This window comes from Pseudophryne corroboree, chromosome 5 (assembly GCF_028390025.1).
Source record: "Pseudophryne corroboree isolate aPseCor3 chromosome 5, aPseCor3.hap2, whole genome shotgun sequence".
Taxonomy (NCBI): domain Eukaryota; kingdom Metazoa; phylum Chordata; class Amphibia; order Anura; family Myobatrachidae; genus Pseudophryne; species Pseudophryne corroboree.
Window position 1 is genome coordinate 769054343 of NC_086448.1, and position 27941 is coordinate 769082283.

Below are 27941 nucleotides of genomic sequence, written 5' to 3' on the forward strand. Positions count from 1 at the left end.
CCCGCACCGTTCTTCACATTGGGTCAGTCCATATCAAATGGTCCGAAATTCAATTTACTGGTTGCTTGACCATTTTACATTTTTTTGTATTTTGTGTGCAAGATGACTAATAACTTTCAGAGGTCATCACACACACACACACACACACACACACACACAAAAAAAAAAAAGGGGTGAAGCAACTAGGGCTCGTCAATGCACCTGGATTGACCCCATTAGCATTATTCCATATATATCCAACAGATTTATGTACTGTATCTCGGATCGCTATGAATCAGGACATTTTTAATCACAACTAGGGCGGCCATTCTGCAATCTTGGAAATGTCCTTCACCCCCAACCCTCCAAAAAACCATTCATAAAATCCACTATGCTTTTCAAACATAGGGGAAGATGTATTAACCTGGAGAAGGCATAAGGAAGTGATAAACCAGTGATAAATGCAAGGTGATAAACACACCAGCCAATCAGCTCCCATATGTAAATTAAGTTAGGAGCTGATTGGCTGGTACATTATCACCTTGCACTTAACACTGCTTTATCACTTCCTTATGCCTTCTCCAGGTTAATATATCTGCCCCAGAGACCTTAGGAGTACCCTAACTCCTTTTAAAATTCCTCCCCCCTGACTAAATGGTTTAGTTGACATGAGTTCACTACAGCTGGGGAAGGTGCAATGTTGCTTCTTGAAACAGAGTAATCTCAGAGGGCGTTGCAATGTATGCATCAACCGCCTTGTTATTCGCTGCATATGTGTCATGTTCTTTCCTTATTCATCATTTCTATGTATTACTGAATTTGAGGTCATGGATCCCCCCACACACACCCACCTTTTCACTTTTGTACATCTTTCCCTTTTCCGTGGTTAATGGATCAAACGTGAATAAAAATGTGACAAAATAAATAAATAAAGTTTGTCCCCTTCCCTAACTTTGCCACTATGGGCTAACCTATATGCGCTGGTAACACTTATTTTAAATGAAAACATCCGTATTTATAGACAAGAAGATGACTGGTATGCCAAAGCACTTACAGTAATACATTCTGCATGATGACGTGCTAGTAACACCAAATCAGAGACACAAAGACATGAGAAGCAAGGGTTTTTAAAAAAAATAACTTTCACTTTTCTTTGTCATATTTTTTTTACACTTTGAAATGTAGACGCTGTAAAGTAAATACAACTAGAAACGCGTTACATAAAAATGTAAATGTCAAATTCCAGGTCGTGACAAAAAAATAAAAAGAAAGTATTACTTGCTTGCACATACAACTGTAGAAGCAATATACATAAACATGTAATAAATAAAACCACAACCTGCTCTCACACAGGTACTGTATAGAGACATAACCCTGAATAAGATCCGTACAGGACACGGTTCTCTCTCTGACGTGTCCACCGTCTCCGCAGACACCAAGAGTCCCAAGGACAGGCGGTATATGTTACTTATTCCCCGGATTCCGCAGACCCAATAGGAAGTGAGAGACATTTTCATATACTACAAAGGTGATACAGCAGGCGGGAGTGACTCGGAGAACATTGGGAACAATTCCTTTGTAGAATCCATGGACACCTTCTTTCCTTTAAGAGCAGAAAAGATAAAAGTTCTTGTTACAATCAACATCAGATTCTCCATTATACCTGGCATCAGTGATCAGAGTTGGAAAGCAGCGAGTCAAGAGAAAACTTCTTTGTAATGCTGTCAATCTGCATGCAGCTGCAAGGAAAGGTCACCGGATGGGTAGTTTAGCAGCTTTGTTAGGATGGACACCAATGTTTTTGCAACCATTAAATGTCCCAATCTGATGAAAGTGCTTTTCCATGTAATAGCAGCTTTCTAATGCCCATCCCATGGCTGAATACTTGCTGCAGGCACCTACAAGCTGTGTCTATGGCAAAGCTTATGTGCGAAACTCCGGTTTCTTCGTCACATTGTCTGACCATCGATTGTTATACCATCAAATGGTTTTGATGCAACGGCAGTTAGCCATCACATGATTTGATGTAAAAAAAACCCAGCATCCACTCGATGCAGAGCTTCCGCTGTCCGTAGCTACAGTTTAGAATCTGGTTTACAAGATAGGTTCTGCTCATGTTGCCTATACCCCTCACAAAGCCCAGTGGAGCTGAAAGCCAGCTGCACTTGTCTGCCACCGGTGCGGGGAAAGGCAGGTACAGTTTAGCTTTCAGGTACATGGGTGGCCCATCAATAGGCAATCGCACCCAGATGTGTAAGATGGGCAGAATTTGCTCAAAACTGGACATTTCTGTTAAGAAAATAAAGTCACTCTTAGCCAATGATACATTCGCTGCCACAGGGTTACATATAGGGGCTTACTAGGCAAAGTGTTAAATGTTCCATGAAAAATAAGATTTTAAACCTACCGGTAAATCTTTTTCTCCTAGTCCGTAGAGGATGCTGGGGACTCCATAAGGACCATGGGGAATAGACTGGCTCCGCAGGAAACATGGGCACTAAAAAGAACTTTAGATATGGGTGTGCACTGGCTCCTCCCTCTATGCCCCTCCTCCAGACCTCAGTTAGAAAACTGTGCCCAGAGGAGACGGACAGTACGAGGAAAGGATTTTTGTTAATCCAAGGGCAAGATTCATACCAGCCCACACCATATAACATGGAATATACGAACCAGTTAACAGTATGAAACAAAACAGCATCAGCCCGAGACTGATCAAAACTGTAACATAACCCTTATGTGAGCCAAAACTATATACAAGTCTTGCAGAATTTAGTCCGCACTGGGACGGGCGCCCAGCATCCTCTACGGACTAGGAGAAAAAGATTTACCGGTAGTTTTAAAATCTTATTTTCTCTTACATCCTAGAGGATGCTGGGGACTCCGTAAGGACCATGGGGATTATACCAAAGCTCCAAAACGGGCGGGAGAGTGCGGATGACTCTGCAGCACCGATTGAGCAAACATGAGGTCCTCATCAGCCAGGGTATCAAACTTGTAGAACTTTGCAAAGGTGTAATGCCGAGACACCTCGGGCAGCCGCCCAAGAAGAGCCCACCTTCCTAGTGGAATGGGCCTTTACGGACTTTGGTAACGGCAATTCAGCCGTAGAATGAGCCTGCTGAATCGTGTTACAAATCCAGCGAGCAATAGTCTGCTTAGAAGCAGGAGCGCCAACCTTGTTGGCTGAATACAGGACAAACAGTGCCTCTGTTTTCCTAACCCGAGCCGTTCTGGCTACATAAATTTCAATGCCCTGACCACATCAAGGGACTCAGAATCCTCCAAGTCCCGCGTAGCCACAGGCACCACAATAGGTTGGTTCATATGAAAAGAGGAAACCACCTTAGGCAAAAATTGAGGACGAGTCCGCAACTCCGCTCTATCCACATGGAAAATCAGATAGGGGCTTTTATGAGATAAAGCCGCCAACTCAGACACTCGCCTTGCCGATGCCCATGCCAACAACATGACCACTTTCCTAGCGAGATACTTTAATTCCACCGTTTGAAGAGGCTCAAACCAGTGAGACTTAAGGAACCGTAACACCACGTTAAGGTCCCTTGGTGCCACAAGAGGCACAAAAAGAGGCTGTATATGCAGCACTCCCTTCACAAAAGTCTGGACTTCTGGGAGAGAAGCCAATTCCTTCTGAAAGAAAATGGATAGGGCCGAAATCTGAACCTTAATGGAGCCTAATATTACCCAAATTCACTCCAGTCTGTAGGAAGTGAAGGAAACAGCCCAGATGGAATTCTTCCGGAGGAGCATTCCTGGACTCACACCAAGACACATACTTCCTCCATATACGGTGATAATGTTTTGCCGTCACTTCCTTCCTAGCCTTTATCAGAGTAGGAATGACCTCATCCGGAATGCCCTTTTCCGCTAGGATCCGACGTTCAACCGCCATGCCGTCAAACGCAGCCGCGGTAAGTCCTGGAACACACAGGGCCCCTGATGCAACAGGTCCTCTCTGAGAGGAAGAGGCCACGGATCTTCTGTGAGCATTTCCTGCAGATCCAGATACCGGGCCCTTCGAGGCCAATCTGGAACAATGAGAATTGTCTGTACTTCTCTTCGTCTTATGATTCTCAATATCCTGGAGATGAGAGGAAGAGGAGGGAACACATAGACCGACTGGAACACCCACGGTGTCACCAGGGCGTCCACTGCTACCGCCTGAGGGTCCCTTGACCTGGCGCAATATCTCTTGTTGAGGTGTGACGCCATCATGTCTATTTGAGGCAGTCCCCACTGACTTGCAATCGCTGCAAAGACTTCCTGATGAAGTCCCCACTCTCCTGGATGTAGATCGTGTCTGCTGAGGAAGTCCGCTTCCCAGTTGTCCACTCCCGGAATAAAGACTGCCGTCAGAGCGTTTACATGATTTTCCGCCCAGCGAAGAAACCTGGTGGCTTCTGCCATAGCCACTCTGCTCTTTGTTCCGCCTTGACGGTTTACATGAGCCACTGCAGTAATGTTGTCTGACTGAATCAGAACCGGTAGGTCGCGAAGCAAATTCTCCGCTTGACGAAGGCCGTTGTATATGGTCCTTAATTCCAGTACGTTGATGTGTAGACAAGCCTCCTGGCTTGACCATAGACCTTGGAAGTTTCTTCCCTGTGTGACTGCTCCCCATCTTCGGAGGCTCGCGTACGTGGTTACCAGAACCTAGTCCTGAATGCCGAACCTGCGACCCTCTAGAAGGTGAGCACTCTGCAGCCACCACAGGAGAGATCCCCAGGGCACTGGGGGACAGGCTGATCATCTGATGAATCTGTAGATGCGACCCGGACCACTTGTCCAGAAGGTCCCACTGAAAAGTCCTTGCATGGAACCTGCCGAATGGAATGGCCTCGTAAGACGCCATCATCTTTCCCAGAACTCGAGTGCAGTAATGCACCGACACCCTTTTTGGCTTCAAGAGGTCCCTGACCAAGTTCATGAGTTCCTGGGCCTTTTCCATCGGGAGAAAAACCCTTTTCTGGTCTGTATCCAGAATCATGCCTAAGAAAGGCAAACGGGTCGTTGGAACCAACTGTGACTTCGGGAGATTGAGAATCCAGCCGTGCTGGTGCAACACCCTCAGGGAGAGTGCTACGCTGTTCAGCAACTGCTCTCTTGATCTCGCTTTTATTAGGAGATCGTCCAAGTACGGGATAATTGGTGACTCCCTGCTTGCGCAGGAGCACCATCATTTCCGCCATTATCTAGGTGAAAATCCTCGGGGCCGTGGAAAGCCCAAACGGCAACGTCTGACATTGGTAATGACAATCCTGTACAGCAAATCTCAGGAACGCCTGATGAGGCGGATATATGGGGACATGAAGGTATGCATCCTTTATGTCCAGGGACACCATATAATCCCCCCCTTCCAGGCTGGCGATGACCGCTCTGAGTGATTCCATCTTGAACTTGAACCTTTTTAAGTATAGGTTTAAGGATTTTAAATTCAGAATGGGTCTGACCGAACTGTCCGGTTTCGGGACCACAAACAGGGTTGAGTAATACCCCATCCCCTGCTGAAGCAGGGGAACCTTGACCACAACTTGTTGAAGACACAATTTTTGAATTGCTGCTAAAACTACCTCCCTCTCTGGGGAAGAAGCCGGTAGGGCCGATTTGAAAAACCGGCGAGGAGGCACCTCTTTGAATTCCAGCTTGTAACCCTGGGAAACAATGTCTATTGCCCAGGGATCCACCTGTGATTGAACCCAGACGTGGCTGAAGATTCGAAGACGTGCCCCCACTGGAGCGGACTCCCTCAGCGGAGCCCCAGCGTCATGCGGTGGATTTTGTAGAAACCGGGGAGGACTTCTGCTCCTGGGAACTAGCTGTAGTTGGCAGCTTTTTTCCCCTTGCCCTTACCTCTGGCAAGAAAGGAAGATCCTCGTACTCTCTTGGCTTTATGCGACCGAAAGGACTGCATCTGATAATGTGGCGTTTTCTTAGGCTGTGAGGAAACATAAAGCTAAAAAGTTGATTTACCTGCAGTAGCTGTGGAAACCAGGTCCGTGAGACCTTCCCCAAATAAGTACTCACCCTTGTAAGGCAAAACCTCCATATGCCTCTTCGAGTCGGCATCACCCGTCCATTGTCTGGTCCATAGGGCCCGCCTAGCAGAAATCGCCATCGCGTTGGCTCTGGAACCCAGTAGGCCAACGTCTTCTCATATATAGGACAGCATCCTTAATATGACCCAAGGTCAATAAAATGGTTTCCTTATCCAGCGTATCAATATCAGCAGATAAGGTATCTGTCCACGCTGCTACAGCGCTACAAACCCAAGCCGACGCAATCGCCGGTCTGAGTATTGTACCAGTATGTGTGTAAATAGACCTTCAAGGTAGTTTCCTGTCTGCGATCAGCAGGATCCTTGAGGGCTGCTGTATCTTGAGATGGCAGCGCTACCTTTTTGGATAAGCGTGTCAACGCTTTGTCGACTCTTGGGGAGGATTCCCACCGTATCCTGTCCTTAGTCGGGAAAGGATACGCCATAAGAATCCTCTTGGGAATCTGCAGTATCTTGTCTGGAGTTTCCCAAGCAATTTCAAACAACTCATTTAACTCATGAGAAGGGGGAAAGTAACCTCAGGCTTCTTTTCTTTAAACATGTGTACCCTCGTGTAAGGTACCGAGGGGTCATCTGTTATATGCAACACATCCTTTATTGCAATAATCATATAAATGAATACTTTTAGCCAATTTAGGCTGCAACTTCGCATCATTATACTTGACACTGGAGTCAGTATCCGTGTCGGTATCCGTGTCAACTACTTGGGATAGTGGGCGCTTCTGAGACCCAGAAAGTCCCTGCGTCATAGTGAAAGGCAGGCCTCGACTCCCTGTACCTTCCCTGGACTCCGCTTTGTCCAACCTTTTGTGTAATAAATTCACATTTGCATTTAAAACATTCCACATATCCAACCAGTCAGGTGTCGGCGTTGCCGACGGAGACACCACACTCATTTGCTCCACCTCCTCCTTAGAAGAGCCTTCCGCTTCAGACATGTCGACACACGCGTACCGACACCCCACACACTCAGGGAAATCTCTAATCTGGAGACAGTTCCCCAACAAGGCCCTTTGGGGGGGGGGGGGGGAGAGAGAGAGAGAGAGAGAGAGAGAGAGAGAGAGAGAGAGAGAGAGAGAGAGAGAGAGAGAGAGAGAGAGAGAGAGAGAGAGAGAGAGAGAGAGAGAGAGAGAGAGAGAGAGAGAGAGAGAATGCCAGCACACACCCAGCGCCGATGACCCTGGAAAAATCCCAGAAATATCTAGCGCTTTACTTTATATAATAACTGCGCCAAATTATGTGCCCCCCCCCCCCTTCTTTAAAACCCTCTGTCACCGTGTTTAGCAGGGGAGAGTCCGGGGAGCCAGCTTCCCAGCGGTGTGCTGTGGAGAAAATGGCGCTGGTTAGTGCTGAGGGATCAAGCTCCGCCTCCTCAGCGGCGGGCTTCGGTCCTGCTCGATTTCTTCAAAACTGGCGGGGGGGTTTAAATATACAGTCCGCAGAGCCTATATATCTATACTGGCCAGTCCTAGAGGTTTAGTATTGCTGCCCAGGGCGCCCCCCCCCTGCGCCCTGCAACCATCAGTGCCTGCCGCTGTGTGTTGTGTGTGGGAGCAATGGCGTGCAGCGTTACCGCTGCGCGTTACCTCTGAGAAGATCTGAAGTCTTCTGCCGCCTCTGAAGTCTTCTATCTTCTTATACTCACCCGGCTTCGATCTTCCGGCTGTGAGGAGGACGGCGGCGCGGCTCCGGGACGAACAGCGAGGGGAGACCTGCATTCCGACTCCCTCTGGAGCTAATGGTGTCCAGTAGCCTAAGAAGCAGAGCCTAGCATTTAAGTAGGTCTGCTTCTCTCTCCTCAGTCCCACGATGCAGGGAGTCTGTTGCCAGCAGGGCTCCCTGAAAATAAAAAACCTAACAAAATTCTTTCTTTCAGAGAAACTCAGGAGAGCTCCCTATAATGCACCAAGTCTCCTCTGGGCAAAGTATCAAACTGAAATCTGGAGGAGGGGCATAGAGGGAGGAGCCAGTGCACACCCATATCTAAAGTTATTTCTAGTGCCCATGTCTCCTGCGGAGCCCGTCTATTCCCCATGGTCCTTACGGAGTCCCCAGCATCCTCTAGGACGTAAGAGAAAATACAATAAATTAACGATTAGCTTTTATCAGTGTAATCATTAAAAAGTGTCTGATTATTTACCTTCAGTTAGCACTGTTATACAGTTAGCAATTAACTCCAATTTGCATAGATGCAATTCGGGTCAGTAGATATCATACCTTGGTTATTTTGACTGAAGGACTGGGGTAATATTTCACTAATGAATATATACTGAAACCTACCGCCTGCATTGCAGCCTCAAATAACACTGGTTCATGGACTCTGTACTTAGAACTATGGATAAGGTATTCACTACAACCAAACCACCACTCATTCTCTGGGAATCCGGCATAGGGAGGACTACCGCACTATCAAGTTCCTAACTCGTCCTGTCTATAGAGAGCAAAACACAGGGACACAATCAGCAGACTTTATTAGAAATAGGACAGGTCTACTTACCGCCAAGTCCTGCTGATAACATCGATAACCCCCGCATAGCGGTTGTGCTGATCCTGTAGACGAGCGCGTACTACTTGATAAGGATAAGTAGTCATCACTGCAAATATCTTTGACAGCGCTGCCACCGTGATGTATTCCAGAGTGTTCTGAATAAAGAATATAATTACAGAGACTCTGCATACAGCCTTTGGCAAATTGTACTTCAGCAATGTTCTTATGATGCCTAGCTACAGCTGACATTTCATAGACGTGCACTCTGCTTCACAAACGTGAGAAAGGTGTAATTAAGCCCATCATGTATTACAGAATGGTTCATCGTGGCTGTCAGAGGTAATTCTCTCTTTACTAGACAGACAGATGGTGATACGCTGCCATCAATAGCTCATTAACCCTTGCAAGTATAACTATATGGTAATGGGGATTCTAGAGCTTAATGTGTTAATCTGCATAATCATAAACATAAATTTAAAGGTTTTCTATAATAGAAATTATGACAGACCGGTTTAACCACAAAGTCTTATGCCCCCTACACACACACACGACGATGTTCCGCCGAGGTACCTGACGTGGAGGCGGGGGGCAAAGTTTTGCGGGGCCGCGCATCGTTCATTGTTGGTGCCTACACACTGAACGAAATGAACGAGAACGTTCAGAGTTATCTGCCAGTGTGTTGGGCCCATTGCACTAAATAACTTCTTCAAACTGTATAAAATACTGTTAATGTAAATGACCAGAAAATCACTCTCCATAGGGATGTGCTCACATTTTTAGAAACTGAATTTCCCAACTCAAATTACACAAATCAAAAAACAGACGAATACTTGATAAAAGTGCGAGACAGCCAGAGCACCGAGATTCCGGACAAACTAATACTATTTTTTTTTTTTTTAAAGCGGCAATCATTTACAAGGCAAAATCAACCTGGTTAATTGCTGCTTTAAAAATAAAATAAAAAAAAACACGTTGTGTTCGGGTGGAATCTTGGACCTCCAGCCGTCCCGCACTGCGTTACATCCAGCCGGTGTTCTTTTTTTAAAATACAGGAAAAAATAAAAAAAAATGTAAGGAAACCACGTCATGGATCTCTACTGAGTGTTTATATTAAGCAGGGCCATAACTAGGGGGTGGGCAAGCTATGCCACCGCCCAGGGGGCGGCACTGTTTCGTTTGTCTCGCAGGGCGCCTGGGACAACATCATGTTGCCTTTAGAGCCACCTGGAGTATCCCCTGACCGTTACTTCCTTCTGTCCAATCGTTTTTTCGCCCTGCTATGGCAAATTTATATTTTCTTCAATATGTTTACAGACAAGAAAAGTCTAATAGGAGTATTTAAAGGACTGAAGCCGAGTACACACTGGAGCGACTAGTATTCATTCCGACATAGGAACGAATCCCTGTCTGCCCAAATTGCCCGTACACACTGGGGTGATTTGAATGAAGGACGGAAGGACCATGTTCCGTCCTTCATTAACATAACACAGGAAGCCAGTGACGGACGCTTTGTTAAATGTGCAGCTCATCAAACAAAATGTCTGTCGCATGCGACCGTGGGAGCAGGCAATCCTGGGTACACACTGCGCAATGTAAGATATGTGTCGCACCATAACGGCATTTTGGTGCGACATCGCATCAGTGTGTACCCAGCTTAAAGCATTTGATTTACTAAGGTTTCTAAAAGGCAAATGTGTATGTGTTGTCCTCCCCAACCAGTCATATTGTAGCTATCATTTAACTGCACGTACTACATAAATGATTGCTACAATCTGACTGGTTGCCATGGGAAACATTTTTCTATTTTAGCAGTTTTAGTACAGGGCAGTACGGATGGTGAAATGCAGGCATGTCCAAACTGCGGCCCTCCAGCTGTTGAGAAACTACACATCCCAGCATGCCCCGACACAGCTTTAGCATTCTCTGACAGCAAAACTGTGTCAGGGCATGCTGGGATGTGTAGTTTCTCAACAGCTGGAGGGCCGCAGTTTGGACATGCCTGGTGTAATGGTTAGCATTACTGCCTCACAGCACTGAGGTCATGGGTTCCATTCCCACCATGTCCCTAACTGTGTGGAGTTTGTATATTCTCCCCGTACTTGCGTGGGTTTCCTCCGGGTGCTCCGGTTTCCTCCCACAATCCAAAAATGTACTGGTAGGTTAATTGGCTCCCAACAAAATTAACCCTAGCGTGAATGTGTCTGTACATGTGGTAGAGAATATAGAGTGTAAGCTCCACTGGGGCAGGGACTGATGTGAATGAGCAAATAATAGTATACAGTAGCTCCCTTACATGTCTGATATAATGTGGTCTATGGTAATAATAAATAGTAAATCTGACTCTTGGGGTAATCATAATATATAGTAAACTTAACCCAAAATGTAACTGTAAACGTAGAGGTCTCTAAAGAGAGAGTTCTGTTTTACCAGTTTAGCATCACTGGGCTTATTAAGGTGCTTATTGTATTCCATCTTTAACTCCTCGTATGCCATGAACTGAAGGGCACCGTGTGATGTTCCCAATAGGCCGGGCACGAAACCCTGCAAACACAAAATATGGCGGCTGTAGATCATAAAAAACAAAGCGGCAGATGTATTAACCTGGAGACGGCATAAGGAAGCGATAAACCAGTGATATGTGCAAGGTGATAAACACACCAGCCAATCAGATCCTAACTGTTAATTTACATATTGGAGCTGATTGGCTGGTGCGTGTATCACCTTGCACATATCATTGGTTTATCACTTCCTTATTCCTTCTCCAGGTTAATACATCTGCCCCATAGTCACAATCTGTGCACACTGTACATTGCCAGATATCACATAAGGGGACATTACCTTGTATAGCCCGGGGATCCCTTCTTGTCTATAGATCTTAGCCAGAGCATGGAACATTCCCCGGTACTGACGCTTGGAAGGGTCAACGCCAGCGTCATACTGAAGAACAAGACGAGTCTTTGTAACCCATATTGGGTTTGTAAAACACAACGTTAGGGCACCTGTGTCAGGAAAGAAAGAAAATGAATAGTACATAACAACCATCATCAACAGAACACACTCCCTAGGAACATCACGTAGACACCAGTTCTGCACGGTTACCCAGCATTTATCTGACATGAGTTGCTCTGTGTGTATGCGAGCCTGGGGACAGGAACACACGTAATCCTACACCAAACACTTATGTTTTAGAACATTGCACAGTGAATATAGTAACTGATAAACCGCAGGCAGCATGGGTTTGTTGGGGCACATTTCAGACTGATGGTGCGCTAAATACCAACAATGCAACGGTCCCTCAATCAGTCCCCCACATAATTGTGGCACTGCGGCAACAGTTGTGACATTGGGGGTCATTCCGAGTTGAACGTAGCTGTGCCCGCCCCGCTAGTCAGTTCGGCCCCCCTCGCAGAAGTGCAAAGGCATCGCACAGCGGCGATGCCTTTGCACTTTAAGAGTAGCTCCCGACCAGCGCAGCTTTAGCGTGCTGGACGGGAGCTACTCATCGCTCCCCGGCCCGCAGCCGCTGCATGTGACGTCACGCAGCCGCTGTGGCCCGCCCCCCGTTCGGTCCGGCCACACATGCGTTGGCCGGACCAAACCCACGAAACGGTGGCCAAACGCGGCCGTTCCGCCCCCTCCCGTCGATCAGGCAGAGGCGATCATATCCCTGCTACGGCCTTCGGCTGTCTGGCATGCGCAGTAGGGACCCGTTCGCTCTGCTGTGTTAAAACGCAGCGAGCAAACGGGTCAGAATGACCCCCATTGAGTATGAGTCACGCTATCGGAACATAGGTTTACATTTGATATGGATGTTATCGCATGTTCAGTCAGTAAATGTATCGCACTTCCATGTAAGACATTCTTTAACATAAGTCCAGGGCTGCAAATAGCACAATTAGGGGTCTATGTACTAAGCCTTGGAGACCGAAAACATGGACGGAGATGACGTACCAGCCAATCAGCTACTAACCGTTATGTTACAGGCTGTGTGTGAAAAAAGGACAGTTAGGAGCTGATTGGCTGGTACTTTATCTCCGTCCACTTTATCTCTCTCCAAGGCTTAGTATATAGACCCCCTTAAGCGGAAACGTGATTAGCAGGGCAGACATGATATTACAGCGTCCATCCCACACTCCTCTAAGTCACTTGTCCCCCATGGCCCGGCAGCCTGACCCACATCTTATACGCAGCCACTTACCGGCACCAGCAGCCGACAGGAGGTGCTCAGTCGCTGTGAGGTTCTCTGCCCTACCTTCCTTCTTGTACGCTTTGATAGCACTGTAACTGGAAGGAGAAAAAAAAAAAAGGCCCAATGAACACACGGGTAACAATGTAATAAAAGCACAGAACAAGACAGGTACATAAAGAATGAATCCGCAGGCAATAACGTATACACCTTAGATAAGAGAAATGTTTTAACTACAGGACACCAGAATTTAACTTATCTCAATTGCATCTACTAGGACTTCTGACACTGGGGGAGTTGTAAAAAGCCTGAGAGAGTGATAGGGTGTAGAGAGATAAAGTACCAGCCAATCAGCTCCTGACTGCCATGTTTCAGGCGGAGTTTGAGGGGGGAAAATGACAGGCGCTGATTGGTTGGTAGTTTCTCTCTGTACACTTTATTTATTTTCAAGGCTTAGTACATAGACCACATTATATCAGACATGTAAGGGAGCTACTGTATACTGAAATCCAAGGTGTAAAGTCATTATTGTAAAGAAGCACTCACCCATGCCCGGATAATCTGATGCATGATTTATAAAAAACCCAAAACCAGACTATATTATACATTCTACAAATGTAATTGCTATCACTATATACAGTGTTATGCCACTACAAGCACACTGTAAAAACACCAACATCCAATAGAACAGGGATGGGGAACCTTCGGTCTTCCAGCTGTTATTGAACTTTACATCCCAGCATGCCCTGCAACAGTTTTAGCATGGACAAATAGCAGAACTGTAGCAAGGCATGCTGGTATGTGTAGTTCAACAACAGCTGGAGGGCCAAAGGTTCCCCACCCCTGCACGAGAGGTACATGGTAAAAACACCGACATCCTATACAGGTACACGGTAAACACTTACAAGAAGAAGTAAAGTCCCCAGGACGCCCCAGCTCCCCATATATTAGGAGTAACCCCCTGATAGAGGCCGCGTAGTCCTTCCTGTCTCCACACGGTGGACATGCAGTGCAATATACCATTGTACTTAGGTCGGAGCTCCAAGCCATCGCTCACTGCAAAGACATAATGAATACACAGATATAACAAAGCATGCAGCCTTACATATTACAGCCTGGACACCAGGAATTGATTGCATAGCGAACGAGTAAAAATGAAAGCGGCTTCAGTTAAAAAATAAAAACTTTGGCTAGACAGGAAAATGTGCATGAACTTTTTAACAAACATGACAAGGACGTCAATCAGTCATCATCATCACCACCACCCGTGCCTAAAGCCCCATACACACTAGACGATATTGTTTACAATGTCACCTAGTGTGTACACTCACTATCGTTAACGATGCACGCTCCATTAACGACCCCCTCCCTCGTCCGAACATGTACAGACGAGGGAGGTCCTCGTTAACGACAGCTGCACAATGGCCGTTGTTTCCCCCGCCGCCTGTCCAGTGGAGAAGTTGCCCATCGCAAACAATCAGCATTGATGTAACATTTATAACTTGCCTAACTGTAAAAGTATACAAAGCAGCTGATTGGTTGCCATGGGCAACTTCTCCACTGGCTCACTTCTCTACTTTTATCACTGCTTAGTACATGTCCCCATAAAACACAGACCAACGAAGACCCGAGGCTACCGTAGCCCAACATTATGGGTCTTTAATGACTGATCCTCAGAGAACAAAGTGCAAAGTCCAGCACCCATAATCCAACATATTGGATGGAATATGGGTGATATTTAAAGTAAGGATTTGCACACTGTGGGGCAGATGTATTAACCTGGAGAAGTGATAAACCAGTGATAAGCGCAAGGTGATAATGCACCAGCCAATCATTACAGATTTTAAAAATGACAGTTAGAAGCTGATTGGCTGGTGCATTATCACCTTCCACTCATCACTGCTTTATCACTTCTCCAGGCTTAATACATCTGCCCCTGTATTTCTTGAGGACAGGTCAATCAAGACACGAAACTGGACTGCAGGAACCCACCAGTCTTCACTGATCTATGTTTTAGTCTGCAGAGTGCTGCATCTGCTGTATAGAAGTGACATCACATACATAAATACATATTATATAGAGAACTATAGGGTTGGGCTGGTACCTGCAAAGCGGATCTTGACTAGGTCCAGCGGGTGCAGCACCAGGGTGGAGATGACGCCCCCGCTCAGGCCGGCCACCAGGTTCTCGTACTGGACGTGCCTGAGAAGCTGGGACCAGGGATGGGCCGGAGAGGATGGGAGTGCGGCCTCCGGGCTGGATGGGGCAGCCATGCGGGGAGGGCGCACCGGCCGGGCGGACGTCTGACACCTGCCGCACCGCACACACGTTGCATCAGGCTGGGGATGGAGGAGGAAACCACCTCCAATGTCACCCCCACCCCCACTATTCCCATCACACGCTTTGCCCTTACTAAAGATGGCGGCCGCCGATCCCTGCGTCACGTGCTGCTGTCCCCGCCTTGCTGGAAGATGGCATTGTACGAAGCTTACGCTGCTGGCACGTTCTTATCAATCGTCTGAGGCGCACCGTCGGCTGTACGTTGGAGGACCGCCGGCGTGTAGGTATGGGCAGACCGGAGTAAAGATGGCGGCGGCTGCTGCGTGAAGTCTCCGGCGCAGTTCTGATGACCCTGGTTTTCCCTCAGTTCCGGCCCATGTGGTGAGAGTTGGGAGAGAGCGGAGCTTGTCACTTGTGGTGTTTATCGCTATGAAAGTAAAGGTTTTGTGTAGAAATCCCGACGATTATGTGCGGGAAACCAAAAAGGATCTCCAAAGGGGTGAGTACATGAACTGGGGTGTCCTGAGGACAGACAACAGACGTGTGGGGTGTCCAAGTTACAGAGAGTTGGCAAGGTGCCCTAAGAGTTGGCAAGGTGCCCTAAGGAGGGGCAGAGGACGGGACACGTGGGGATCCCAAAGGGGCAGAGTGCGGGACACGTGGGTTTTCCTAAGGGTCGTGACGCGTGGGTTTCCCTAAGGGGCAGGGTGCGGGTGCGCGTGGGTTGCCTTAAGGGGCAGGATAGCGCAGGACATGTGGGTTTCCCTAGGGGGCAGAGCGCAGGACGCGTGGGTTTCCCTTGGAGGCAGAGCGCGGGACGCTTGGGTTTCCCTTGGGGGCAGAGCCCGGGACGCGTGGGTTTCCCTTGGGGGCTGAGCGCGGGACGCGTGGGTTTCCCTTGGGGGCTGAGCGCGGGACGCGTGGGTTTCCCTTGGGGGCAGAGCGCGGGACGCGTGGGTTTCCCTTGGGGGCAGAGCGCGGGACGCGTGGGTTTCCCTTGGGGGCAGAGCGCGGGACGCGTGGGTTTCCCTTGGGGGCAGAGCGCGGGACGCGTGGGTTTCCCTTGGGGGCAGAGCGCGGGACGCGTGGGTTTCCCTTGGGGGCAGAGCGCGGGACGCGTGGGTTTCCCTAGGGGGCAGAGCGCGGGACGCGTGGGTTTCCCTAGGGGGCAGAGCGCGGGACGCGTGGGTTTCCCTAGGGGGCAGAGCGCCGGACGCGTGGGTTTCCCTTGGGGGCAGAGCGCGGGACGCGTGGGTTTCCCTTGGGGGCAGAGCGCGGGACCCGTGGGTTTCCCTAAGGGGCAGGAAAGCGCGGGACGCGTGGGTTTCCCTTGGGGGCAGAGCGCGGGACGCGTGGGTTTCCCTAGGGGGCAGAGCGCAATACACTCAATATAATGCTCCCGCGCATTGTTAATGACCCCGTCCCTCGTCTGAACAGTCCAGCCGAGGGTGGTCCTCATTAACGATGGCCATGCTGCAGCATGGCCGTCGTTCCCTTCACACCGGCACACACTTGCTGATGCCGGCACCCAGCTGGGTCCCTGCTGCAGCCAATATCGCCGGTTACACACATCGGCTAGTGTGTACCCCGCTTAAGTTATTGTGTATTGCTTTAGCAGTTACTCTGAATTCTATAAGCAGCAAAAACTGATTTATGTGATGTTAAAGCTTCTATTTCATTGCCCACATAGCGTCTCCTCATCTGATTATACTGTAAACGTTTTACCATTTTAGTTCCTCGAAACTATGACCCCTCACTCCACCCATTTGAAGTACCTCGTGAGTATGTCAGGGCACTAAATAGCACCAAACTGGAGCGAGTGTTTGCCAAGCCATTTGTTGCCGCTTTGGAGGGACACAGAGATGGAATCAACTGTATGGCTAAACATCCCAAGAGCCTATCCACAGTGCTGTCAGGAGCCTGTGATGGAGAGGTAAGGGTCTTAAAGGGGATTTATTCTGAAGGGCTTCCTTTTTGTATTTTTTATTTATTTTTTTGGATGGCGAGGATTGAGAACATTTATTACATTTTATTTTTAAGGTGTCACAAGCACTGTACATATATGGCAACAGTAGGACAATTCAGGGTACGTAGAACATTGCATAACATTACATTAATCAAGACTTAAACAGAGCACAGGTAACAATTAGCAGCACAGTTCTCAGTACACAATACATCTGGGAAGTAAGGTGAGTGAGGGAGTAATCAGGGAAGAGTGGAACCTGTCTCCAGCCGTGATGGCACTAGCAGGAGCAGAGCTGCTGGACGACACAAACGGCTTTGGGCTAATTCAGACCTGATCGCTCGCTAGGGTTTTTTTTTCACTGCTGCCAGCAGATAGTCGCCGCCCATAGGGTAGTGTATTTTTGCTTTGCAAGTGTGCGAACGCGTGTGCAGCTGCGCAGTACAAAAAAGTTTTGTGCACTTTCTGAGTAGCCCGGGACTTACTCAGGCTGAAGTGATCGCAGCGGCTATCTGAGGCTGGAATTGACGTCAGGAACCCTCCCTGCAAACGCTTGGACACGCCTGCGTTTTTCCAACCAGAAAACGGTCAGTTGACACCCAGAAACGCCTTCTTACTATCAATCTCCTTGCGATCGCCTGTGCGAATGGATTCTTCGTACAATCCATCGCCCAGCAACGATCCGCTTTGTAGCCATACGACGTGTCTGCGCATTGCGGTGCATGTGCAGTTCTGACCTGATCGCAGCGAAAAATCCTAGCGTGCGATCAGGTCTGAATGACCCCCTATGAGCGAGAGGAATTCTGGGCTAAATAGTCACTGAGTAGGTAAAGGCTGACAATGAAGTGCTAGAGAAGAGGGCTGTGAGAACAGGATATAGCGGAGAACCCTGCTCCTAGGACCTTACAATCTAGGGGAGTGGGGAGACCGACAGATGACATGAGGGGTGAGCGTGTGGATGGTCACCTGAAGGTAGGAGGGTGGGGTGAGTGACCTGGTGACAGGGTTATGTTGGCGGAAGGGTCCGCTTTGATGAACAGGTGAGTTTTTAGCGCATGTTTGAAGCTATGCAGGGACGGGGAGAGCCTGATGGAGTGAAGGAGCTCCTTCCAGTAAAGGAAGTCCGCACTGACAAAATGGTGAAGTTTTGGTTAGATGCAATAACCAGGTTAGATGAGAGGTGATGGTCATTGAAAATGCATGTTTATTCAACCTGCACTCTTATCCTGTTATTAGCTTTTCTCTTTCATCCACTAGGGGACACTGGAGCATTCTTAGACATTAGGGGTGTGAAGGTGTGAAGCTTGCAACCGGAGGTTTGGCACAATCTAAAAATTAGCATTGTCTGCACAGCCGGCTCCTCCCCCTTCACATCCCTCCTCCCCCAGTTTGAAAAATTGTGCTTGGAGGTGAAGCACATAGGAGCTATGCTCCACAGAAAAAGATTTTATTTTTATTTCTACAATGAATTCAGAGTCAACCTAATGAAAAGGGGGACAAATGTCTTTAATCTTGAGAGACAATGATCCCTAATAAAGGGGACCTGCATCTCTCCACAGAAAATCCTGAGCACAGAGCAGCACAGGATCACGGGCAGTGAGTACTGGTTGTTAAGGGCCCTAGTTAATCTCACCAGGCAGCAATCCCACCGGCACTTACCCCCGCCACCAAGACCCGCGCCTCACGCTCTTCACGCTGCTGTCTTCTGGCTCTGCAGTCCCACCGGTCTCTGCAATCCGCTACCTTCGGTCTCGGAGGAGAACGTAACGCGTCTGCCGCCTCCGCCCCCCTTCAGCTGATGCCGGGACATCTCGCGGCTGGAAGCCGCAGCCTTGCCGGTCTCTTCCACAGCCGCCCCATCTCCCTCCGCTGGCAGTGATGTAGCGGCTGGAAGCTGTGGCTCCCCAATGCTCGCCAGTGTACTGTGCCCCTGCAAACCTCCCACTGTCGCATGCACTAGCACAAAGGGCACGGTGGGCTAAGCGGGGGGGGGGGGGGGGGGACTATGACAGCGGCCAAAGCCTCAGTGGCTCATCAGGAGGCACCAACACGTTAAGCCCCAATCAGAAGCTTAAACATGCTGAAGGGGCGCTAAGGTTGTTTTAATGAAGTGATCAAAAATTTTCAGTGGCAGCCATCTTTCATATACAGAAGAGGCGCCAACAGGTTAGCTGACGCCCCACTAGGGACAGCAAATCCGGATGGAGGGAGGGATTCTTTATAATAGAGAGATGTTGCTCCCTCTACTGGGAATTTAGGCTCTGCTGCAATGGATTTTCAATGTGTTTTTAATGAGGATCTCCTATATATTTGCCCAAGTCTGTGACTCTGTGCCCGTAACGCTGGGCGGAGTCACAGGCACAGATCTGGCCAGGAACAGTCCCCTCCCTCTCTCCGCCCAGTCCCCTCCCCATCTCCGCCCAGTCCCCTGTCTCCCTTCTCCCCGTACACACTCCCTGGTGACACCGCAGCCGCTGACTGTGAGCGGAACTCACACTACCCGCCTCACAGACTAGCGGCTGCTGCAGAGTTCAGGGGGACATGCTGAGCACTGGCAGCTGCTCTCGCTCCCCCTCCCACCCGCGGCATCCACCCGTCACTTACCCGCAGTCGCGGGTGAAAAGGGGGGCGTGGCTTCGCGGAAGGGGCGTGGCTTTACATCCCGAACCCCGTTTTCTGCACAACTCGCCCCCCCTCCCACCCGCGGCAACCACCGCATCTGCCCCCCACCCGCGGCATCCACCCGTCACTTACCCGCGGTCGCGGGTGAAAAGGGGGCGTGGCTTCGCGGTAGGGGGCGTGGCTTCGCTTCCCGACCCCCGTTTTCGGCACAACTCGCGCCCCCTTCCACCCGCGGCAACCACCCGCATCTGCCCCCCACCCGCGGCATCCACCCGTCACTTTCCCGCGGTCGCGGGTAGAAGGGGGCGTGGCTTCGTGGAAGGGGGCGTGGCTTCGTGGAAGGGGGCGTGGCACCGCGTCTTGACCCCCGTTTTCGGCACATTGTGGGTCGGGGCATACGGCCTTCACCCGGACACTGCTGAATCTGCAGTGCTGGCTTCTGGACTGTGACAGGAGTCTGCACTTTGGTGTCACCCCTCAGAGGGTAACACCCGGGTGCGGCCCGCACCCACGTTGTGGCGCAACTGCTCCCGCCCCCACCCGTAGCACAAACACCCGCCGCATCCACCCACCACCCGCGGCACTCCCGTCCTCTCCCCCACCCAGAGCACAAACACCCGCGCCACCCACCCGCGGAACTCCCGCCCCCTCCCCCACCCGTAGCACCAACACCCGAAGCAACCAACCGCATTCGCCCCCCACCCGCGGCACTCCCACCCGCAGCACCAACACCCGCGCCACCTACCCGCCACACCCACCGCATCCACCCACCACCCGTGGCAATCCACCCCCTCCCCCACCCGCAGCACCAACACCTGCACCACCCGTGGCACTCGGCCCCCTCCCCCACCCACAGCACCAACACCCGCTGGCCCCCCCTGCGGCACCCAACGCATCCCCCACATCCGCTCCCACCCGTAGCTCCCACACCTGCAGCACCCCCCGCCCCTCCCCCACCCGCTGCAACCCTGCCCCTCCCCCATACCCACCTCTCCCCCCTGCTGCACCTTTCACCCAACCCGCACCACCACCGCAACTGCCCCATCCTGCACCCACCCCTCCCCCACCCGCACCACCGCCCCAACCCTCGGAACCCCAGCAGCTGCCTCCCACCACCCAACTGCACCACCACTGCTCCAGCCCCTGCCCCCCCTCCGCACCTGTCCCTCCACCCCCAGCACCCCCCCTCCCCCATCCACGGCACTCCCACACCAGCTTCTCCCACAGCCCTCCCACACCCACATCACCCCTGCTCCCAACCCCCCACCCATGGCACCCCCGCCCCTCTCCTACGCACAGCACCCCTGCTCCCGCACCCCCACCCCTCCCCTACCTGTAGCACCTAACCCTGCAACCATGGCACCCTCAAACCCACCACCCCCCCAAATGCACCACACCGGCAAACCACCCCCTCCCCCACCCGTGATACCCCCCCACTCCACCCCCATACCCACCTCTCCCCCCGCTACACCCCTGCATCCTCCACTCCACCCGCACCACCACGGCATCTGCCCCTCCTGCACCCACCCCTGCACCCCCTCCCCCACCCACGCCACACCCCCAACCCTCGGAACCCCCGCAGCCGCCTTCCACCCCCCATCCGCACCACCACTGCACTCGCCACTGCCCCCCCACACCTGACCACCACCCATGGCATAACGCCCCCACGCCCAGAACCCCCCCCCCCTCCCCTACCCACGGCACTCCCACACCAGCTTCTCCCACAGCCCCCCCAACCCTCCCAAACCCACATCACCCCTGCTCCCAACTCCCCACTCATGGCACCCCGACCCTTCACTACGCACAGCACCCCTGCTCCCGCGCCCCCACCCCTCCCCTACCTGCAGCACCCCCCCACCCGCCCCTGCAACCATAGCACCCTCACACCCACCCACCCCCAACCGCACCACCCCGGCAAACTGCCCCCTCCCCCACCCGCGGCACCCCCGCCACTCCACCCCTATACCCACCTCTCCCCCGCTACACCCCTCCACCCCACCCGCACCACCACCGCATCTGCCCCTCCTGCATCCGCCGCTCCCCCATCCGCAACACCCCTGCTCCCGCACCCCCTCCCCCACCCGCGCCAACCCTTGGAAACCCCCGCAGCCGCTTCCCACACCCCAAACGCAGCACTACTGCACCCGTCCCTGCCCCCCGCACCTGTTCCCACACCCATGGCACCACACTCCCACCCGCAGCCCCCCCTCCCCCACCCACGGCACTTCCACACCAGCTTCTCCCACAACCCCTCCCACTCCCATATCACCCCTGCTCCCAACCCTCCACCCATGGCACCCCGCCCCTCCCCTACGTACAGGACCCCTGCTCCCACACCCCTCCCCTTCCTGCAGCACCACCCGCCCCCGCAACCGTGGCACCCTCACACCCACCTCCCACCCAACCGCACCACCCCGCCAAATGGCCCCCACCCACAGCACCCGCCCCTCCCCAACACCCACGCACCTGCCCCTCCACCACCCGCAACACCACCACAGCCGGCCCTCCCCAACTGCGTTAACCCCGCACCAGCCCCTCTCCCACCCACAGCGCCCTCTGATCCCCTCCCCCATCCCCGCACCCGCCTCTCCCCTGCCCGTGGCACATCCGGACCACCACCACACCCCCACAGCCACCACTCCCCCACCCACAGCACCTCCCCCACCCCCATCATCTACAGACACCTCCCTCACCCCCAGCACTTCTACAAACCATCACCCAACCTCCCCCTCTGCAACCCCACCTCCCCCTACATCGCCCCTCCCCCACACACAGCACCTCCAGACCCCCTCCTTCATCCACAGCCTCCTGCACCTGCCCCTCCACCACCAGCATCTACAGACCCCACCCCATTTCCAAACCCCCCAAACTTTTGTGAGTATAGTTGCTACCAATGGACATTGGATTAATTAGAAACACTAATACTGTGGCCATTATGTGTATAAGCAACACGGCTACCTGTGGCCATTGAATAAGTGGCGCTGCTACCTGTGCACACTGTGTGTATAAGCGGCTCTGCTACCTGTGGTCACTGTGTGTATAAGCGGCTTTGCTACCTGTGGGTATTGTGTGTGTGTGTGTGTATACGCCGCTCTGCTACCTGTGGGTATTGTGTGTACACGTGGCTCTGCTACCTGTGCCCATTGTGTGTATAAGCACCTCTGCTACCTGTGGGCACTGTGTATAAGCGCCTCTGCTACCTGGGGGTATTGTGTGTATAAGCGGCTCAGCTAGCTGTGGGCACTGTGTGTATAAGCGGTTCTGCTACCTGTGGGTAATGTGTGTACATGTGGCTCTGCTACCTGTGCCCATTGTGTGTATAAGCCCCTCTGCTACCTGTGGGCACTGTGTGTATAAGCGCCTCTGCCCCTGTGGGTATTGTGTGTATAAGCGGTTCTGCTACCTGTGGGTAATGTGTGTACAAGAGGCTCTGCTACCTGTGGGTATTGTGTGTGTATAAGCGGTTCTGCTACCTGTGGGCATTGTGTGTATAAGCGGCTCTGCTACCTGTGGCCACTGTGTGTATAAGCGCCTCTGCTACCTGTGGGTATTGTGTGTATAAGCGGCTCTGCTACCTGTGGCCATTGTGTGTATAAGCGGCTCTGCTACCTGTGGGTATTGTGTGTGTATAAGCCCCTCTGCTACCTGTGGGCACTGTGTGTATAAGCGCCTCTGCCCCCTGTGGGTATTGTGTGTATAAGCGGCTCTGCTACCTGTGGGCACTGTGTGTATAAGCGCCTCTGCCCCCTGTGGGTATTGTGTGTATAAGCGGTTCTGCTACCTGTGGGTATTGTGTGTGTGTGTGTGTGTGTGTGTGTGTGTGTGTGTGTGTATAAGCGGTTCTGCTACCTGTGGGTATTGTGTGTGTGTGTGTATAAGCGGCTCTGCTATCTGTGGGCACTGTGTGTATAAGCGCCTCTGCCCCCTGTGGGTATTGTGTGTATAAGCGGTTCTGCTACCTGTGGGTATTGTATGTATAAGCAGCTCTGCTATCTGTGGGCACTGTGTATAAGCGCCTCTGCCCCCTGTGGGTATTGTGTGTATAAGCGGCTCTGCTACCTGTGGCCACTGTGTGTATAAGCGCCTCTGCCCCCTGTGGGTATTGTGTGTATAAGCGGTTCTGCTACCTGTGGGTATTGTGTGTGTGTGTGTGTGTGTGTGTGTGTGTGTGTGTGTGTGTGTGTGTGTGTGTGTATAAGCGGTTCTGCTACCTGTGGGTATTGTGTGTGTGTATAAGCGGCTCTGCTATCTGTGGGCACTGTGTGTATAAGCGCCTCTGCCCCCTGTGGGTATTGTGTGTGTATAAGCGGTTCTGCTACCTGTGGGTATTGTATGTATAAGCAGCTCTGCTATCTGTGGGCACTGTGTATAAGCGCCTCTGCCCCCTGTGGGTATTGTGTGTATAAGCGGCTCTGCTACCTGTGGCCACTGTGTGTATAAGCGGCTCTGCTACCTGTGGCCATTGTGTGTATAAGCGCCTCTGCTACCTGTGGCCACAGCACCTTCGTATCTTATCTACAGTGCATTGCTGTTACTCATCTGGTACTTCATAATGCAGACCCTAGCAATATATACTACACTCTACACTATGTTATTCATTGTGCCCTGCGGCCACTCTGCACGCCCTCACAAAGGCCTACGCCCCCTTGACAATCGCACGCCCTCCCCCCTTACAATATTTACCTACTGCCATTAAAAAAAAAACAGGTAATACTCCATATAATAACAATTATAGCACAGCTGAAGCCCGTGCAGGGGATAATGGATCGTAGCCCCTTGCAACGGTATTTTCTGTCTAACACCTTCCCTCTCTTTATCCTCTCCCTACCACCCTGCCTCTCCCTATCCTTTACCGATCGCACAGCGTTTCTGTACATTCCCTTTCTCTCCCCCTACGCCTCTCTATCTTATCTCAACCGGAACCCATTTCTGTATGCCCTCTATACTGCCCTGCGTTTCTGATTCTGTTATCTACCGCCCTGCGTATGTTCAAAGGCGTGCAGAGGTTAACGGGGCGTAGCCCCTAACGACGGTGTGAAGAGCGCCCGTAGGATGCGATGAATCACCTAGTAATCTGTATTTTCAAAGTACTTCTGATACACAGATCCTGAGAGAATAAAAGAAGCGACTGGATCACAAACCCGGCCTCACAGCTGAAAAAAACAGTTGGGTGTGCGGGGGTTGCAACAAAGCTGATGTTAAAATAATTTTTTTAGTATGATTTTTTTTATTTAAAAAAAAAATTCAACCAGGTGTATCCAGTGTACCTATTGCCCACCATCCGTTATGGTGTTTCCATTCCTATTATAAAAGGAGGAAAAGCATTACGGTGCGCTCAGTGGTTAAAGCACCACAAACAAGTGTAATAAGAACACTACGGGGGCAGCTCCGGGATATGCGATTCATAAGGACGCTAAACCCGGGAGCGGTATTCCAACAGGGGCATGGGAACAAGCCCTGGCAAATAATCCCAAGAGAAGAATCCCGCAGACATCAGTCCGACTGGGCTGAGGGATTTTCAAAACTAGGGGAATTTCTGATTAACTTAACACCGCCAGCGTACAATAAATAATGGCGCAAGGCGGTCAGAGACACCTCACAGTTCTACTAGTCGGAGAGGGGTCTGGTCATACATTAAGGCGACTTAATTGAGACTTTGATGTCAATACTCAGGAGGAGGACCCAGAGGTTACGGGTCTAGATTTCCTTATAGAAGCGCTTAAGATACTAAACTGCAAGAGTTTAAATCTCTAGGAAGGTTGTCACAGGAGACAATCTTACCAATACCTAATGTAACGACCTTAAAGTGCTTCAGACCGTAAGATTGACACGGCTTTCAGGTAAATTTTTTGTAGCAGCAGGTGCAGCACAGAGACCTACGAGCGTCTGTGCTTGAGTTAACAAGGCCGTGAGAGCATGGTCTGGACGTATTGTACAGGCTATTGAGGAGGAAAATAGCTTGGAAGAAATTACCCAACTGCCGGAATGCCTTTGAGAATCAGCTTCAGACTTGTGTCAAGCCTCAAAGGATATTAGTGGGATAGCATCGTGCTTCTCTGCATAGGCCATATCGGCTGAACGGTTTTTATTGCTCAGAAGATTGGCAGGGAGGCTCTGACACCAAGAAGGCAGTGGAATCCATCCCCTTTAGGGGTGAAGTGCTTTTCGGGCCAGAGTTGGACAAGTGGATTTCACGAGCTACGGCAGGGAAGTCCACCTTCCTTCCTACTCGTTAATACGAGAACCACTCCACAGGTTAGGAGAGGTTATTCGGGACCAATGTTTAATTCATTTAGATCGTAGTCCCTTCAAGCCCGAGGAGGGGGTTTCGGTACACAAGCACATAGAGCCAGAGGTAGAGGCCGTTCACAGACAACGACCAGAAAGCAGGGTAAACATCCTGACAAAACCGTGGCATGACGGCCTAACAGATCACCTGGGGTCTTCCTTGGTGGGCGCGCGTCTGGAAAGTTTTTGGGACGTCTGAGCCGAAACCTCACCAGAACTTTGGATAAACGACCTAATCCCCCAGGGGTACAAACTGGATTTTCAACAGAGGCCTCACAGTCAGTCTTTTTATGATGGTATTGCCTTAGTGTCCTCACAAAGCAAAAACATTACTGACAGCAATTAAAAAATTGCTATGGTCGGAAGTCATTACCCCGGTTCCAGCCTCTCTGAGAGGAACGGGTTTCTAATACAATCTTTTTGTCGTGCCAAAGCCAGACGGGACGGTCAGACCAATACTAAATTTAAAAAGTGGTCTACAAATTCAAGATGGAATCAATCCAATCGGTCATTGCAGGTTTGAAACGGGGCGAGTTCATGGTATCCATGGACATAAAGGATGCATATCGGCATATCCCAATCTGGACTCCTCGCCAGGCTTACTTAGGGTTCGCACTGGTGACGGATCACTACCGATTCAGGGTCTTGCCGTTCGGTCTATCATCAGTCCTAAGAATCTTTACGAAGATTATGGCAATCATGGTTGCATGATTGAGACTGTAGGGGGTCATGATTATACCTTATCTAGACGATCTACTGATCAAGGCATCGTCTCAAGAACAGCTGATCAGAGATGTTCAGATATCTCATCACTTTCTCGTTCAACATGGATGGATTGTGAATTTTCAGAAATCCAACCTTATACCAACTCAGCGGATTCAATTCCTCGGTCTCATCTTGGACACGGTACGATTGAGAGTATTCTTACCGGAGACTGAGGTCCAGGACTTACAAAGATTAGTGGCTCAGGTACTGAGGACACAAACGGTTTCTCTATATCCCTGTGTACAACTTCTCTGGAAGATGGTGGTATCGTTCAAAGCTCTCCAACGGCAGACTTCATTCCCGACCATTCCAGTTGAACCTCATTACTCAGGGAGCAGGTTCACACTAGCTGCTCCATTGGAGAATCCAGCTTCCACCACGCATACGAACCTCCTTAATTTGATGGTCGTTGCACAAAAGTCTCGCAGCAGGCAGGAGATTCGGCATTTGGGTTTGGAGGATCCTGACAACGGATGCCAGTCTCAGAGGTTGGGGTGCCGTCTTCGAGGACCATCAGTTTCAGGACAGATGGACATTATCCTACCAATAAACATACTCGAATGGAGAGCAGTTCACAATGCGCTTCTCTTAGCCGAAGACCTTGTCACGGGTCAACACGTCAAGGTACAGTCGGACAATGTCACGACGACGGCTTACATGAACCGTCAAGGAGGAACAAACAGCAGGATGGCGTTAAAGGCAGCCACAAGGATCTTGTTGTGGGCAGAAAGGCGAAACATCTTTCTCTCGGCAGTGTTCATTCCAGGTGTGGAACACTGGGAAGCAGATTATCTTAGTCGACAAGACATGCATCTGGGAGAGTGGTGCCTACATCCACGGATTTTTGAGGGTCTACCTCAAGTGGACCTAATGGCGTCTCGGCAAAACCATCAGTTGCCCAGATATGTGTCCAGGACAAGAGATCAAGCTGCAGAGTGGACGCCTTAACCTTGGTGTTACAAGAAGGTTTACATCTTCCCACCTTTCCCACTCATACCCAGAGTTCTGACAAGGTTGAACAGAGGATGAGTGTGGGCAATTCTCATCGCACAGATTGGCCCTGCAGGAGTTGGTACTCCGACCTGCGAGGGTTACTAGCGGAAGATCCTTGGCGGTTACCGCAGAGAGAGAGGACCTGCTATCTCCGGGACCGTTCCACCGCGCAGACAGGCTGCGTTTACCGGCGTGGCTATTGAAACCCGGATCTTAAGAAATAGAGTGATACCAGGAAAGGCCATTCATACGAGGATTGCCGCTAGGGAGCCGGTCACAGCCATGCACAGGATTTGGTAGAGAC

General features: G+C 50.8%; 2 protein-coding genes across 3 annotated transcripts in view; one reads left to right on the plus strand and one right to left on the minus strand.

Moving 5' to 3' along the window:
• Positions 1-1103: 1103 nt before the first annotated feature.
• SLC25A32 (solute carrier family 25 member 32) lies at positions 1104-15206 on the minus strand. Its single transcript, XM_063924248.1, has 7 exons — positions 14831-15206; positions 13632-13782; positions 12739-12824; positions 11379-11539; positions 10968-11081; positions 8550-8695; positions 1104-1582 (listed from the first exon to the last, which is right to left on the minus strand). Exons 1-7 carry the CDS (start codon positions 14997-14999, stop codon positions 1444-1446), a joined length of 966 nt encoding a protein of 321 aa, XP_063780318.1. The 5' UTR covers positions 15000-15206; the 3' UTR covers positions 1104-1443.
• A 39-nt stretch (positions 15207-15245) lies between these two features.
• DCAF13 (DDB1 and CUL4 associated factor 13) overlaps positions 15246-27941 on the plus strand; it is a 78378-nt gene continuing 65682 nt past the window's right edge. The window contains exons 1-2 of one of the 2 annotated variants that reach the window (XM_063924245.1): positions 15246-15505; positions 16740-16939. In XM_063924245.1, coding sequence (XP_063780315.1) covers positions 15436-15505; positions 16740-16939 — 270 coding nt within the window. In that variant the 5' untranslated portion in view covers positions 15246-15435. The remainder of the gene's footprint in view (positions 15506-16739; positions 16940-27941) is intronic. The other variant, XM_063924247.1, reaches the window with a different exon arrangement.